At 36.7% G+C, this 16608-nt stretch overlaps 4 protein-coding genes across 5 annotated transcripts; 2 read left to right on the forward strand and 2 right to left on the reverse strand.

The window, feature by feature from the left end:
• The first annotated feature begins 394 nt into the window (after window positions 1-394).
• Window positions 395-4126, forward strand: LOC18045544. Its single transcript, XM_006438970.2, has 3 exons — window positions 395-784; window positions 935-1445; window positions 2738-4126. The coding sequence occupies exons 1-3, from the start codon at window positions 456-458 to the stop codon at window positions 3737-3739; spliced, it is 1842 nt and encodes a 613-aa protein (XP_006439033.2). The 5' UTR covers window positions 395-455; the 3' UTR covers window positions 3740-4126.
• Window positions 4127-5479: 1353 nt separating this feature from the next.
• LOC18044099 (protein EMSY-LIKE 3) lies at window positions 5480-10131 on the reverse strand. 2 transcript variants are annotated; one of them, XM_024186661.1, is made up of 10 exons: window positions 9801-10131; window positions 8460-8668; window positions 8258-8367; window positions 7916-8171; window positions 7619-7840; window positions 7470-7538; window positions 6850-7092; window positions 6697-6765; window positions 6529-6592; window positions 5480-5919 (listed from the first exon to the last, which is right to left on the reverse strand). In XM_024186661.1, the coding sequence occupies exons 1-10, from the start codon at window positions 9826-9828 to the stop codon at window positions 5873-5875; spliced, it is 1317 nt and encodes a 438-aa protein (XP_024042429.1). In that variant the 5' UTR covers window positions 9829-10131; the 3' UTR covers window positions 5480-5872. The 2 variants fall into 2 exon arrangements, with proteins under 2 accessions (XP_024042429.1, XP_006439035.1); XM_006438972.2 differs by having other exon boundaries at window positions 7916-8168; window positions 9801-10126.
• A 796-nt stretch (window positions 10132-10927) lies between these two features.
• LOC18044100 (protein SRG1) lies at window positions 10928-13040 on the forward strand. The gene is made up of 4 exons (XM_006438974.2): window positions 10928-11260; window positions 11837-12084; window positions 12202-12526; window positions 12623-13040. Exons 1-4 carry the CDS (start codon window positions 10997-10999, stop codon window positions 12860-12862), a joined length of 1077 nt encoding a protein of 358 aa, XP_006439037.1. The 5' UTR covers window positions 10928-10996; the 3' UTR covers window positions 12863-13040.
• A 175-nt stretch (window positions 13041-13215) lies between these two features.
• LOC18044101 (myb family transcription factor PHL5) lies at window positions 13216-15572 on the reverse strand. The gene is made up of 7 exons (XM_006438975.1): window positions 15126-15572; window positions 14887-15037; window positions 14722-14798; window positions 14585-14615; window positions 13735-13795; window positions 13484-13565; window positions 13216-13386 (listed from the first exon to the last, which is right to left on the reverse strand). The coding sequence occupies exons 1-7, from the start codon at window positions 15570-15572 to the stop codon at window positions 13216-13218; spliced, it is 1020 nt and encodes a 339-aa protein (XP_006439038.1).
• Between the last annotated feature and the right edge of the window lie 1036 nt (window positions 15573-16608).

The raw sequence follows: 16608 nt of genomic DNA on the forward strand, positions 1-16608 counted from the left end.
GAGAGATTATATAAATAAATCTCCCTATCTCTTTCTCTCTCTACTGCTTTTATATAATAATACTATTTTCATACAACCAACATTCATAAGTACTACTGTTATCGTAACGAAAAGAAAGAGAAAAACCCTAGTTACTCTATATTTTAGTGGGCGTTCTGTTTTGGTTTAGCAAATATAAATATAAATATAAATATTTTTATTTTTTTTATTAAAAAAAAAAGAAAAAAGAAAAAAGAGTAAGGCGTAAGATGGAGGGATGTTAAATTTAAGCACAACTAGGGATATTATTATTATTATTATTATTATTAGGATTAGGATTAGGATTAGGATTAGGAGGAGGAGGAGGAGTAGTATAAGAAGAAGAAAAAGAAGAGAAGACGTCCAAACCAAACGGAATCATAAAGTACAAGATAATAAATACATAATAATAACAATAATAATAATAACAGGAAGCTATGGCTATGAGTAGTGATGGAGAACAAAGAAAGAAGACATGGGGAACGTGGGAGGAGTTGGTGCTAGCATGCGCCGTTAAACGACACGGTTTCAAAAACTGGGACTCAGTTTCGGTGGAACTCCAAACAAAAACCTCTCTCCCCCACCTTCTCACCACCCCTCAATGCTGCAAACAAAAATACCGCGACCTCGAACGCAGATTCAACGACGACCCTCAACCTCATAATAATAACAATCATAATGTTCATGTTCCCTGGCTCGAACACCTGCGCAAAGTTCGCGTCGACGAGTTGAAGAGAGAGCTTCAACGTTGTGATCTTTCCATTCTGTAATATTTATTTATTTATATTTATATATCTCCTCCTCTCTTCTCTTCTCTTTCTCTTTCTCCTTCTCTTTTTTTTTTTCAAAAAAAAAAAAAAAATCTTTTAGTGCGTTTAGATCTGAGTGACATATATTCTTTTCGTTGTTGGAACAGTTCTTTACAGCTTCAAGTTAAGAAATTGGAAGAAGAACGAGAGAAACCAGATCTTGAAATCGAGAAAACTCGTTCCCTCAACGACAACGACAAAACTGACGACCCCCAAAAATCGGAGAGGCGGCCCGTTAAGGAGGTCTTTAATAATCGCTTTCTTGTTTCCCCGGCCGAAGAGGAATCCAACCGCTCTGTCAACGAGTCCAATTCCACCGGTTTCAACCCCAAACACTTGCTGCCTAAGTCTGAACCGGAGCCCGCTGGAGGTCAGTCTCCGGTTTTGAGCCGGTCCAAGGGGGAATTAGGTGACTCCGTCACTCCGTTGAGCAGCGACGTGCAGAGCTCCGCCAGTTTTGGGATTGGGACGGAAAGGAAGAGGGGTTCCGCTGCTGCTGGCGGCCATATTATCGAAGGGACCTACGCCGAATCTGAACCGTTGATTCGCTTGTTGGACTTGATTAGGACCCACAATCATCATCTATCATCCTTGTTCGAGCGTCGGCTTAAAAGCCAGGTACAGGGAGTTTTTTGTATGTTTTCTTTTCTTCTCTACTATAGTTTTATTTTTCCTTTAAAACAAAAAAAAAAAACTATTAATTTCAACTTTTTTCTTTAAACCAAAAAAAGAAAAAAAAAAGAAAAATTATTATCCATATGTCATCATCATCAATTGGTCATGAGCGTCCAATAATTTGGGACCACCATCTTTTTCATTATTATTATTATTTTTTTTAAATTTTTTCTTTCTCTTGTGGCATAAGATAAAAGCATCTAGCTAGCTAACTCACTCAAATTTGTCAACTTCGTTTTTTTTTCTTTCACCTAAGTAATTTATTTGTTATATATATAATATTAGTCAGCATTTGTTAGATTGCCTCTCAATAAATTTAGTACCCATCCCTGCTTCAAGGATGTGTCATGCTTTGAATTATTTCTCTCCTTTTCTTTTTAATATTAAGAAAATTCTAGGACGAAAATCCCTATTTCAACCATCCGTATATTATTTCTCTCTTTTTAATACATATGGAGATAAGTATTTGTTTTTTGGTTGGGGGGGGGAATGGGAAGATATAGAGGAGGGAAACATTTAGTTAGATGAAACACGGCACAATGCAAGAATAACATTATATGTAATTAAAAGAACATAAAACTTGGTACAAAAGATATCTTGTAGTGTTGTTTTTTTTTTTTTAATCTTATTATTAATTTTTATTTTATCTCTAATGATATAGTGTGCCATTTTTTGTTTTTTGTTTTTACACATTACTATTGCACGTGCAAAGGTCGATATGGTCAGTCTTGTCTGATTGGAAAAAAACTTATTAATCGTCCTTGGTTTCTGGACCAACAAAGTGTTGTATATTCTTTGTATTCTCATCACGGTATTTACTGTTACTTTCCTTCTTTGTTAATATTATAAAATGAATATATGCGGGGGCAACATTTCTATGGGATGGATGGATGGAAATATTGACCATATACTTTATTTTATCTGCCCATAGATATTCTTTTTTCTTAAAAAAAATTTAATTAATCAATTTATTATCATTCTATTTTTTGGGGCAACTAGTTTTGCTTTCACATGCAAATTGCAACGTGGGTAAGCGATGCCCGTCTACCATATCATGATTCACCTACCCCTAATGAAAAAGGACAACCTTGTGTCCACTTACGTAGCCCGTACTTTTCCGTTTTCCGAAAGGCCCATGTGACTAGACCCAAATCTTTTTTCGGCCCATTACCCGATCTAGCACATTTAATAATTATTCTAATTGACTTGCAAATTGCTGGGTGCAATGCATGCAGGAGTCGAACGAGTACAAGGAGCTAGTCAGACAGCATGTGGATTTAGAAACAATACAAACAAGAGTCGAGCGAGGCTCCTATTCTGCATGCATACTCACATTCTACAGAGACCTCTTGCTTCTCTTCAACAATGCCATTGTTTACTTCCCAAAGGCTTCCCTCGAATCAGAAGCAGCTCATCAGCTTCGAAACCTCGTCTCAAATGAAATCAGGAAAGAAACCCATAAATCTGATTCTTCACAAGAAGAAGCCCCCCCACTGCCAACACCACCACCGCAGACAAAACCTTTGTTAGAACGATCCGATTCATTGCTTGCTAAACAGAAAGCATCAGCTCCCATTATCGTTTGTCGTAAACGCAGTTCAGTTTCAGCTAAACCATCTTCTAGCTTTGCTCAAAAAGGCGACAACCAAAAACAACCAAGTGATGGCGCTAAGAAACCAGCTACTGATGTAAAGCAGCCGTCGCCCGTTGAACAAAGCTTATTAAAGGTGAAAACAGAAGAGAAGCCTGTAACAACTGGTGCAAGAAGCTCAAGAAGAAGCAGCAGGAACCTCACGAGCAAGACTCCTCCTGCTCCTAGTACTGGTAACAAGAAACAGAAAACAGCCGCCCAAGGTTCAAAAGGTGGTTCTGGTTCTGTTAATAAACGAGAAACTCCCAAAACAGATAATAAGAAGAAGGCTGAAACATCGGACAAAAAGAAAAGTGTAGTGGATTTCTTGAAAAGAATCAAGAAGAACTCTCCAGTGCATACAGTGAAGAGGAGTAAAGGCGGTGAAGAGCAGAAAAAGACTAATAACAGTAGTGGAAAGAAAGAGAGGATCTTGTTAAGAAGTTCTGATAAAAAACAAGCAAAGGAAGAGTCGTCTAGTCCTTCAAAGAAAAGTGTTGGGAGGCCTCCAAGGAAGATGCCAGAGGCCTCAGGGAAGCGTGGGAGGGATACTGGTGGGAAGGAGGCGGTGCTTGCCAAGCGCCAAAGTAAAAGGACTAAGAGGTGATTTCCATGTTGTGCCTTTCTGTGTCTGCCCAAACTGCCAACGCGAAATGCCAATATTTTGGTTGTATATTGTGTTTGTATTTTAATTTATGCTATAGTGTTGATTTTAGGGGTTCTTAGCGCTAGCTGCAGTGATCTTACCCAATTAATTATTCTTTTACTCTTGTCTAAGTTGTCTTGAAAAACTCTGGCATTCAGGTTCGTCTATTAATACGTGCAACCAAATTTCGCGGCACAGTCTGAGGTTCAGTTTCATGTGAACTTGAGCATATACTGACAGTCAGGAATTCAACATTCATTTAATGTTGTAGGCTTCATTATGAGCCTTTTACTGTTCGTTTGCTTTTCTCCCTCCTCGATGACAATCTTTGACTGCTCGTCCGCCATGTACAACTGCCACTAAGGTTTATATAAGATTCAGTAAGTTGAAAAAATTGTCTTGCCCATGCATTAGCTGCAAAAGTACTCGTGCTACATGAGGTGTAGTTTTTTAACCCATCTAGTTGATATATATTATACTGCACAAGAGAATAATGCTGTTTATAATTTAAGCGAAGCAATATGCGTACAATATAACTAATTACACCTCAGAGTGTTTATAGGATTAAACCAATGGGTTTATGGGAGGGTGCAATGGTAAGCCTTCGTTAAGAACCAACCATGAATACTGATCTTGCTGGAGGCAAGTCTCTCTTGTGCAGTTCTGTGTTTGCTTAGTAAGTTGAACTTACTCCGAGATAAGTTTTTGCTTGCTTCACTAAACGATGCAGGAAAATAAACAGAGACTTGTTGAGTTGTTTGGGGAATGGGGTAACGAGGTAGTACACTGCATGCATTTCTTTCTGTGCTTGCTGTAAGGAATTAATTATGTTGGGATTTGCTTCGGAGAGAGCACTCCTGTCAATCTATGCTTGCTCTAAGAATTGCTGCATTTCTTTCTAACTTTAGGGCTTCATTGTGAACGGATAGGAGAAGAAAACAAGATGTTGAGTTTGTACACATTGCTGTAGATAACACACTGCTGACAAATCGAAAGTAAAGGGAAGATCCTACTTCTTACAATATTGCGTATGCCCCTACCACCCAGATTATCGTCCATCTTAAAGGCTTACAGTCACCTGATACCTACAGAAACGATGGAACTACTTGTCTAGACACTAGAGCAATCTAATCTAATTAATCCAATAAAATTAGCATAAGTATAAGCATAGCCGTATATGGATGCTCCATTCAGAATTTGCTAATTTACTAAAGTCGAAGAGAGTCCACCAGAGATGCCATCGGCAAGGCCAACGATCCTAACTCCGGCCAAATTTCTTCTTGACAACATTTTCATCAATAAATTTATTTATTTTTTTAATATATCTAAAGTCGAGTGTTCCATCTCTACGTATTCTGGCATGGCTTGCAATTGCATGCCAGTGAGGGATTGCCTTCGAACCTGCTCGCTAATCAAGAAATAAGTCGACAATCTGCTGACTTCTTCCGTTCTATTTGCTTCACTCATCACAAAATACTAATAGCGTAACAACTCAACAAGAACAAGGTTCACCCTTTTTAGTAAGTGAAAACAAAATAGCGGTGATATTATTTTTCCACATCTGTTCCATTATTTCACCATTTCTGTTTTTTTGCATATTATTTTTGCTGAACCACTCTACCCATTTTTTTTTTCTTTTTTGTTCTTTTAACACGTCTCATTGTTTTGAAAAATTACACATACCATACATAAATTAAACCCTAAAGCCAAAAAGAAAAAATCATTAATAAATCAAAATTTTATACATGAGCATGATCGCAACAGAAAAATCACTAATAATATAATGTTACACACGCATCGGCCTCCCTTGGACCTTGAGCGACATCCCTAGTCATTTAAATAAAGAAATTAGACCCAGCTACCATAAATAATTCCCATCTTTCAGTTACACCTATCATAAGCCACAAGCCCAAAAATAAGAAAACGGCGGTTATACAAGAAAATTGATCTACAAGAAATCAGTTGTATCTCTCTCCAACACGTCAAAGATTTGTTCTCTATCAATCTTATTACCACCATAAGTGTTCTTTCCAGCTGTCTCATCATCCCATGTTTAGTATAGCTACTCTGCTTCCTACCAAAAACAAATTTCTTTCATTCTCCCATTGATTGACCTCTTGAGAACTGATGGCCCCTCTCATCTGTTTGCAGGCAAAGATCAAGATCATCACGAAATGGAATAATTTTTTTAATTTTTATTTTAAAAAAGCCCCAACTGTTTCCTTAACTATGTCTTGACCAATATATAAGCTTTTACACGAAAAAAGAACATCAATTTCCTCATCATATAAATGATAAAATGTTGGCAGTTTTACGAATGGTGCAAAATGCAAATAACTTGAGAAATTCCAGGAAAGAAATAGAAAAGAAAATGTGTCTTCAAAACTATTTGCACCTAACCAGACTTCACTTTTGTTTTTTTCCCTCGACTTTTGATGAAACCTAATGAATCATGAGAACCTTAAAAAGGTATGACAAAAATTGAATACAAATAGATGATTTTGCACGAAACTATGATAAATGCAACAATTGCATATACTTATCAGTGACACTACTCTCTCTCAATGTGCAAAGTCACCAATGCAATTTGAGGTCACTCCATTTTAAGCAACACACATTTTATGATCAAATACTACAGAAAACAAAGTCAGCTATAGAATATCTAAGATTGAAGCCCCCGACAATCAGGCATGCCTGTAATAAGCTGGAAAGAAAACTCTAAAGATGATATAGAAAGGAAAGGGAAGTACCGCTTTCACCATCAGAAATATCAGCAAGCCTTGAAATTGCATCAATAAGTGCTTGTTCTTGCTCCTGAATTGTGAAAAATAATAAATTGTTGATGCAATTTGCTTTGGGAAAAAAAAAGAAAATGAGAAAAAAAGGGTACAAAAGGAAGACATGGTTGCTTTTCCAACCTTCAAGACTCTCTTTGCTTTCTCAATCTCAACTGGATCAGGATGATTTGCACCAAATACCCTCTCCACCTGTCCAATTTCAATAAAAAATAAAATATATCAGAAATCAACAGAATGGGAGTTCCTTATATAGATCAAACTATTTTCGCTTGCCTCTTTAATTAGACTAGCAGTGTGACGAATTTGAATATCATCTGGAGCCTTCTTTCCAATGCCATTCTGGGACGGCAGAAAATCTTTTCTGGATTGACCCTTCCCAGCACCCCTACCTCTTCCAGCACCTGGCACATTATCACGGCCAACAGGTCTATTCATCCCATGACCTGATCCACCATAACCTCCTCGGCGAGATACTCCAGGGTCCTCGCCTTCCCATTGTATATCCTCAGGAGAGATCTGCATCAGAAGATGAGATACACACATAAAATACAATGCTCAGAAAACTAACATATTATTTGCAGACGTTAATAATAATAATAATCTTCATTCATTACACTAGATAAAATGTTCAAACTTAGAAACTATAAGGTAAAAAATAAAATTTCCATATACAGTAATCACTTTCATAAAATAATATTTCACCATCAAGTGAATTAAGTCAATCTAGGGATAAGGAAATCAAACATACTTTCCATCAATTGGATCCAGCTAACAGTTACAGTGTCTTAAATTATAATTTAATAGGTCAGATTTTCACTGTAGAAGCACAATACTCATCAATATTAGACAATAAGTAGGCAACATTAGCCATAGGATTGAAGCAACAGCTGTACCTCGGAGAGATTGACCCATTCCCAGGTCTCATTCACAGTACCAATATCATAAACCAGTGCATGTCGTCCCTGACAAATATTTGGAAGAAACAGTCAGCTATGAAACTGCTCTAGATTTGATTTCATAGGTGATCAAGAGTGATACATACCTCAACTGGGTTATAGTCAGTTATAACGGCTTCATAGAAGTTATTGTCATCAGGCCACCTAGTCCTAACTCTCTTCCCAATTAATGGGTCAAATGTTGCTCCATCTGGGGGCTCGCTCACAAGGGCAGCACCTGAAGTCGCCCTATTAGCGACTTGACCCCTTCCAGCTGGACCTGAGGAAGGGTATTGCATGGACTTCATTGAGGGTACACCAGGCAAACCCTGTTGAAATAAAACAGAAATCATTAACAAACCATATGATCTGTTTAACTCCAAAGTTGATTGCTTTTAACTCACAGGTTTATGCTTCTTGCCCTTGGATCCTGTTGCAGGTCCTCGTTTAGCAGCCGATGAAGACGGCTGGTGTGATGTGGTGACTGGCTGTGGGTGAAATGATGGTGAGGGCCCACCAAAAGATTGAGAAGGGACCGACTGGGTAATTTTCTGCCTCTTGTGAGATGCAGAGACGGTAGGACTGGGTATTGGATCATGAACACCTTGACCAATACTGTGCATGCCAGGTTGAAGCCCGCCTGCTTGTCTCCACTCCCTACTGACCCCAAAAGATGACCCATTAAAAGAGAAAAGAGATCAAAGCTACCAAAAATCTCAAATAAACAATACTGAACTCCATCAGACCTTATCCTTCGTATTGTGTCGTCTGCATTGACCTGGCCGAGAAGTTCCCGGTGCTCCTCATTTGATAATCTCAACTCTTTTCTAAGTTCTGTTATCAAGCTTTCCTTCTCCTGAAGAAAATACATTTCATGTAGCAGTCATTTAAACCTGATCAGAGAAATTTACGTATATTAGATTCATGAAAACAAAATTACAAAAGTACCCAAGTAATGGCATCAGCTTGAGCTTTAAAAGCTCTCAGAACTGAACTGTATGCTTCTTGTTCAAGTTGATGAATTTGAGTCTCCATATCAGCATCACCATGCATCCTCGGGTATGGAACAGAACCCACAGGAGGTCTTCCATTTCCTGCAACACGTCCCCCTCTCGGGATTCTGTTCTGATGTGATGGAGGAAGATCATCATCGGTTCCTGCAATAATTTCCATGTCAATATACTTCAACCATGAGAGGAAACAATGGTGCTTGAACTCGTTTTAATTTATAAGCAAACAAATCATTACATTGAGTAAAATGTCTGAAAATAAAACTTTCATGATGATTCAGGAACGAATCCCTATAATTTTGTAAAAGACATTAGTAGTAAACAAGAAAATGGGAAGACACTAGAACTACCTTGCAGTTTTACAAGTTAAAGAACTTAAGTTATGACTCACTATTGACTGTTGATTTCTTTTTTATTAACACAGCAAAAAAAGTGCTCAATCTCCATCAAATCAAGCAGTAGCAATAAATTCCAAAGTAATTTACTCATTCTAGTAATCAGAATGACATTTTTCTGAAGGAAAATTTGGAAAACAAAGCTTTGTCAACCAATGAACTACAAGAATAATAAATCTAATGTTACATCTGTAATAATCCCCATTCATTTAACAAAAAGAGAAAAAATAGGTTCGTAATGTCAATGCCAAGTTCTTTAAGCTTTTTCTATAACAAAAACTGCTTCAAACTTGCAATCTACACCAAAAAATCAGATGTTTATCACTAAAAACAGTCTTAAGCAATCAAAATACTACTACTAGTGACCAAAATATTCAATGGTTTTATTCGACCATAACTAAATAATAACAGTTCAAAAACCTAAAATCACAATCTCTAATCATATTTGGGAAAAAAATTCAAAGCAAAAGCATGTACTGGAACCTCTGTCGCTCGCTCGCGGAAAGGATTAAAGGAATCTCAATGAGATGTTAAGTCCCTTGATCACGCTCTATACCAGAATCTACTTCAAACTTATAATAGACAATAACAATTCAAACTTTCAACACAAACAAAATCCTCAAGAAACCAACTAATTAAAGCTCAAAACCGTAAATTTACTAATTATCATCACTGCCATCACCAATTACAAGCTGGTATCAAGAATTACAGCTCAAAAAGAATTTTTTTTTTTAACCCTTTAAACAAATTTACGTCATGAAAAATCAAAATTAACAGACCTAAAAAAAAATGAAACCCTAACTCAGCGAATAACTCACTTCAATACTTGAATTCGACAACAGAAATCGAAAGATAAAAGACTTGATCATTGCGAGTGAACTAACCACTGCTATCGTACGGTTCGTAGTCCATAGCCAGCTTTAATCCAAAAACGACGCCTTTTCGATTCAAAATACCAACCAAAGCGAAAATTTTTAGCAAAATTACTAGAAGACGAAGACACAGATTCGGGTTCGCTGAGATTTGAGTTCAATTAAGCTCCAATGAGACAAAATCACCAAGTGCTGTGAGTTTAGCTTCGTAGATTCGCTTGAAATTTTGCTTTTCCAGTTCGAACAAGGCTTTGTGAAATTTCAGCTCCAGTGTTAATTTTTTTAATTGCCAAAAATAAAATAAAAATATTACAATAAAATAACAAAAACACCCAAAAAAAAAACCGGACTTGAAAGTGATTTATTAAAATTTAGAATTTAGTGTAGCTTTTGAGGTCCGGTTTTCTAATTTCCTATTTTGGTTCGAGGAGCTGCAGAACCACGCGCTAATGAGGAGAGTGAGCTTGATGACTAATAAGAAAAAGATTCAAATTACTATTTCATATTAAGGAAAAAAAAATCAAGCTGCGGTCTTTTTTTTTTTTTCAAAATGAAAATTATTATTAAGTAATTTCATAAAAACGCTAAAGGATTCATACAAAATAATCAGAATAAGTAAAAGAAAAATTAAATAAAGTATTTCTTACTTCATTATGCATCGATGGGACATAAGAATCCGTTAATTTTATATAACACAATTGATGACAAATCTAATTTCGTAAAAAAAAAAAAAAACAATTTCAGAATCTCACAAGATAATCAAATAACATTGTAAAATTAAAGTAATTCTTTGAAAAAGTCCGATTCACTTTATCTTTAAATTTTCATTAAATTAATTTTACAAAGTGTAATTAATGAAAGAAAAGTGTAATTAATATCATCCAACCCTAAACCCTAAATCAAGTCTGTGGACACAAAATTTAGATTGCTAGTTTCACAAACTTTGGAGAAATTTTTACTTCACCCACCCCCATTAATGAAAGAAAAGTCCACTTCTACAATTCTACCCCCTCTTTTTTTTTTTTTTTTTTTTTTTGAAGTATTCTACAGTGCGTGTCTGTCTTTTTTCCAACGAGGCATGTCTTGTCTTATTATCTGTCTCATGACATCATGCAAAGCCAGTCTGGTAACGGGTTATTGGAAAGCTAATGAAAATATAACGACTGCTGCTGTCATTTTAGAAGTGGGTAATTAATCAATAAACAGAAATGGAAGCTGAAGCAGCAGCGGCAACACTCAACCTTGAATGCTGTCTCCCAGTTCCAAGCGTGCAAGAGCTTGCAATCCAACAGCCCGAAGCGGTGCCGCCTAGGTACATAAGAGATCATGTGGTTGGTGACCACGTCATCACTGTTAATCCCTCTTCCAATCGTGTACCGTTGATTGATATGAACAAGTTAGTCGACCCTGATTCCCAAGATGCAGAGTTACGAAGATTACACTCTGCTTGCAAACACTGGGGCCTATTCCAGGTAGTTAGTTAACTTATATCATCATCGCTCATCAGATTCAGCCACCATATATATTTGTTTTCTCCACTCGTCTGTAATACAGTTTAACATCGCATTTATTAATTTAATTCAGTATCAACTTAACCATCATCACCTCATTTGATTTGAATTACGTTCCCTTGTTGTTGGTGTTGATGTAGTACTAGTACCAGTAACATAAAACCACAACTGGATATAACACACACAAGTTTAATTTATGCCTAAACATTGTAAATTAGTTATCTATCCTACTTGTCATATATGTAAGTACAGTGCAGATGAGCATTTGAACTTATTAGACAACATGGCTGATGGGATATAGATATTTCTTGGGGTCTTGGCAAATGACTGAATAAATTATTTTAAGAAGTTGGACCTTATACTGATATGTGCTGTTAAGAATCTTGTGTCGTGTGTATTTGTTTATAGCAGTAAGATTTAATTATGTTTACTCGCTCAACACAAGTTCACTTTTAGTGTCTTGTTAATCTGTTCCTTAAATTATAATGAGAATCTGCACAAGTCAAGGAAACTGATGGTTCGATTGTATGCATGAAGTTGATAAACCATGGAGCAGCTGATGAATCGCTGAGGAACATGAAGAAGCAAGCTCAAGAGTTCTTTGATCTTCCTTTAGAAGAAAAGAAGCGCCGGGGGCAGAAGCCAGGAAGTCTTGAAGGCTATGGTCAAGCATTTGTCATCTCAGAAGAACAAAAACTTGATTGGAATGACATGATCTTCCTCAGAACTCTGCCCCACGAAATCAGGAAGTTAGATTTATGGCCTGAAAACCCCCCAAAATTCAGGTTGATAATAATTTATAATAATAATAATCTTCAGAATTAACTCATACTGAAGTCAAGACTTTTGCTAGAGTGATGTCTTCTAATATGCTTATTGACAAAAGACATTCTGTGTATTAGAGAGACTTTGGAGACTTATTCTGAAGAGATGAGGAAAGTTGCCACTTCTTTAGTGAGGTCCATGGCTATGGCACTTGAGCTTGAGGCTCAAGAAATCTCTGATGCATACCAAGAAGGACTGTATGAAGTGAGGACGACTTTGTATCCTCCTTGTCCCGAACCTGAGCGGGTCATTGGGATTACACAACATGCTGATTACTCTGGGATTACTCTCTTGCTCGAGTGTGGCAACATACCAGGGTTACAAGTCCTAAAGGATGGACAATGGGTCACCGTTATACCTGTAGATGGTGCAATTGTGGCAAACATCGGCCACATCATGGAGGTATGTTAAAGCCCAAAAGAGAGGCAGTAAATGAATCGTGTTAAGTTTACTTCCAAGTTCTCTTGGTTAATAGGTTTTAGACCAATTAATATGCAGATAATGAGCAATGGGATTTACAAAGCACCAGATCACAGAGCTATGGTAAATAGATTCAAGGAGAGGCGGTCAATAACTACATTCTGCTTTCCCAGTTCATCAGTAAAAATTGGACCTGCCAAAGAATTTACCAAGTCAGGAACTCCACCTCTATACAGAACTCTCACATATGCGGAGTACAGGCACATGTTTTACAATCGAAGGCTTGATGTTTCATTCATTGACATGCTAAAACTATAATATCTCCCATGAATTTTAATCCAAGTCACCAGCCACAGGTGTGGGATTTTTCTTGTTTTGACCGAAATAATGTTGACATATCGTGTGTTTTTTCATGTAATATGAGTTGGATATCAACTTACTGTAGCAGAAACACTTAGACAAGTTACACTAGAAAATAAAGTGTATTGTTTTTCAAGCTTTATATTAATTAGTGTTTGATTTACAAAATTCGATGGATGGGCCTTGTTGTCTGAAGCAGGTACATGCTACCAGAAAGCATTTATGTAAACATGTCATAAATTTATCTGGTGATATGATGTACATTATGAACTAGGGACCACATTGCAAGGATAAAGGGCATCCTTGAAACCTTATATGTTGAAGGGACGCGTGTCTTTGAGATCATTTGGTTGGTTATCTTGCAACTCGATATCCACGTTGTTGGAATCAACGAGAGATTTGTTTGGCTTTAGTTGCTGGTCTAACATCTGTGTAAGCTGCTTCCCTTGTTCTTCAATCTGCAACTGTAGATTTCTTTGGACCTAACCCAGACAAGTGAAACAGAACTGTTAAGGGATTATAATGTGGTGAACATATATCAGTATCAATTCCTTAATCACAATAGGGATAAAAGGGTACCTCCAGTTGGTCATGTAAGCGCTTCTGGACATCTAGCTGCAATTTCAATGTTTCCACAAGCTGCATGCCTCTGTTAATGAAGCTGAGATCAAGGATGCATATTTAGAATTTTTAGATGGTTGCATTGCATACATGTAGATATCACTTCCCTATAGCTCTCTTTGTTGAAAACAGGAATATGACTTGAGGTCAATGCAAGGATTGAGATATTTAAAGGGAGAATATATGTATGATCAGCACCGGAAGCTTACGATTCTGAGTCGAGCCTTACTATTGCATTCAGGTCGGTTGTCCTCTCACGCTTTGATTTTCCTGCATACGAAACTCACACGCATATATAATTAAAGCATAAAATGCACAGCAAATTTACTGAGACGTAACTTTTTCCCCCCATTTCTAACTGAGCCTCTAAGGCGGCCCGGCTAATTCTATTAGTATTACATTAGGGTCTAATATGAAGACGATTGTTGTGTCTGAAAATCCCAGGTTGATAGGCCTAAGGTAATTAATGGATGATTTTTATGGATGTCTTACTTCACATAATAGAATCTAGTAGCCCTTTTGTGCTGAAACCTATTCCCATGATGGTCATCTCAAAATAGAAATGATATATTAGTTTCGTTAACTGGCGAGTACCTGTTCTTTTGAGGTCTAATTAATTCAGATTAAAGGGAAGATCGACAATTACATCAGCTCATTTAATATATAGCATTTGGCCAACAAAATGTCATGGGACAAAAGCATGTTTCATTAATCGTACGATAGCTGAATTAACTATGCGAATTCCGAATATAAAGTATAAGAATCAAATAATCTATATGCTGGGTCCAAGTATACACAAAGTACTCTTCAAAAAGGCATATTAATGGCCTTTTTTATTTTTATTTTTTGGAAATATATATTTTCGTTATGATGTCAGGTTAATTGTTCTTGTCTGTGACACCAATCAATGTTGATATTTGATGCAAAACAACAAAAGCGTCAAAATTCATGAAGTTTAGGCACTGGCATTTGGCATGGACAAGGATGAAATCAAATGCAAACAGGTAAATTTATAGTTTAAGAACCATATCAATTATCAGGGACTTGAAAATAATATACCTTCTGGAATGTGCCTTGCCGTTCGATATTTCTGGAAATACAAAAAATAAAAGGAGAAGAAAGAAAAGAAAAAAACTAAGGGCTTTGAGTTATGATTATATTTGACAGCCATAAAATATTTAAACAACAAATCAAACCTGCAAGTGACTTTTAACGTGAAAGATGGTCAATCCATCGATGTCCATCAGTTTCAGGATTCCCTTAGGAGTAGCCTCTACAAACAAATACCCAAAATTTGATGAGTAGTAACACAATAAATAAAGTCCGATACTGGGGGAAAAAAAAAAAAGGTTTTGCAGTACTTTCAGCACCACCAAGAAACTCTACGCATTCAACAAATCGGTTGTGAAGATGCTGAGTCCATCTTATTCTGGTTTTGCTATGACTAGTCATAGTATTGGGAGCCTGCTTCTCATGGTGAGTCTGAACATGATATGAGCTTGGTTTCAGAATCTGGCAGTTCAAGGGCAAGGAGTTAAACCACCTTCAACCTGCAGCTGCATATATATATACAAACAAGGGCACATATTTATGTACTAACTTGATGCTTCTGATATTCACTGAAACTAACACATTTTTGTCTTTCGTTCAGGGAGGCTTCTTCTTCTGCCGGGTCCTGCATAAATGAGAAAACACTTGCTGGTGAATTTCGATAAGCATCTTGATGCGGCTGCTTTTTAGGTAAACTGGGATTCTGATTGTATTGCAGGTGAACTTTAACGGATGATTGAAGATCAAAATTGTCCAAATCTTGTGAAAAGTCCATGCAATTCTCAGCTGCATAGAATACTGAATTTGGCATTGCGAAATTGCTAGAACAAATGAATCCAGATGCATTACAACTCCCTGGATTTAGCTTGAATGAGCCTTCTCCCTCTACGTTGGGTAATTGAGAATGGAAGCTGAGTCCCACCTTGCATGGCAGCTGTTCCTGTGAAGATCTATAACTGTATCTCTGTTCTAGCACCTTTCTCTTCTCAGTTTTCATTTTAAAATGATGCAACCAAAAATAAATTTGTATAGCTAGCTTTCAATTTATATGTTGATGAATGCTCAGAATGGCGCTAACTTTAATCTTTCTTTCTTTCTTTCTTTCTTTATTTTTATTGCATAGAAGATGTCGAAGACATGATCTGATCAGGAGGAGCAACAAAATGTAGTAAGGTATGAATTTCGTTTACTTATAAAAGAAATTAGGAGACTCTTTCTCCGTATATCTGATGTGTAAAGCTTCAGCATAAGGTGTCGACATCAATGCTTGATCTTATTTAATCAGTCCAAGTCAGAGAGAAAGGTAACATTAATCTTGTTTGCGTTTGATACACCCGAAGTTCCAAACTAACTTAGTCACTTACAGCATATAATTAACTGATCATTCATCACTTCCAAAAATAATCATACATTACAACGAGCCATTTACTAAGATAAATCTTGACTTTGTTGCTCATCAAATCATCACTGATCTTAAACACTTGGTAGGTTACAAGTCATTTTCTATCCTACACGCTTCATGGTTGTTTTACATTTTAGGAAAGTTCTTGTCATTATCAGTAGTATCTGGGAAAGTTGGCTTAGTTATAACGGTGTTACGCATACATTGTGAATCCCATTATAAATTAATCAGAATGCATAGGTTAAGCATTGTATTTTACGATCATCATTCTGTACGCGGCAAATTGAACATGATCTAATTAAACAAGGGAGTACTCGATACTTCCAAAATGGCTCAAGCAAATTGTTTAATAACTTTATCAATTGTGAGGGACACCGATAATAAACAAACAATTCTTGCGTGATGATGAAGACGACTCTTTGCATCAGGGTAAGCATGAGATCCACTAATAAACAAAGGTTTTTCTTTTGGTTCCATTTAGGTGGACACTATCTAAAAATGACCCTTAGAAGTTTGAAGGGACAGCATATTACATATGCCTTCACCTATGCTATATGTATCGAAAGGGTAATTTGGCCTCAAGCGATTAGATTGATACTTTCCCGCTGACCGATCAAATTCCTACGTTAGC

The sequence above is a fragment of the Citrus clementina genome, unplaced genomic scaffold (genome assembly GCF_000493195.1).
Source record: "Citrus clementina cultivar Clemenules unplaced genomic scaffold, Citrus_clementina_v1.0 scaffold_4, whole genome shotgun sequence".
Taxonomy (NCBI): domain Eukaryota; kingdom Viridiplantae; phylum Streptophyta; class Magnoliopsida; order Sapindales; family Rutaceae; genus Citrus; species Citrus x clementina.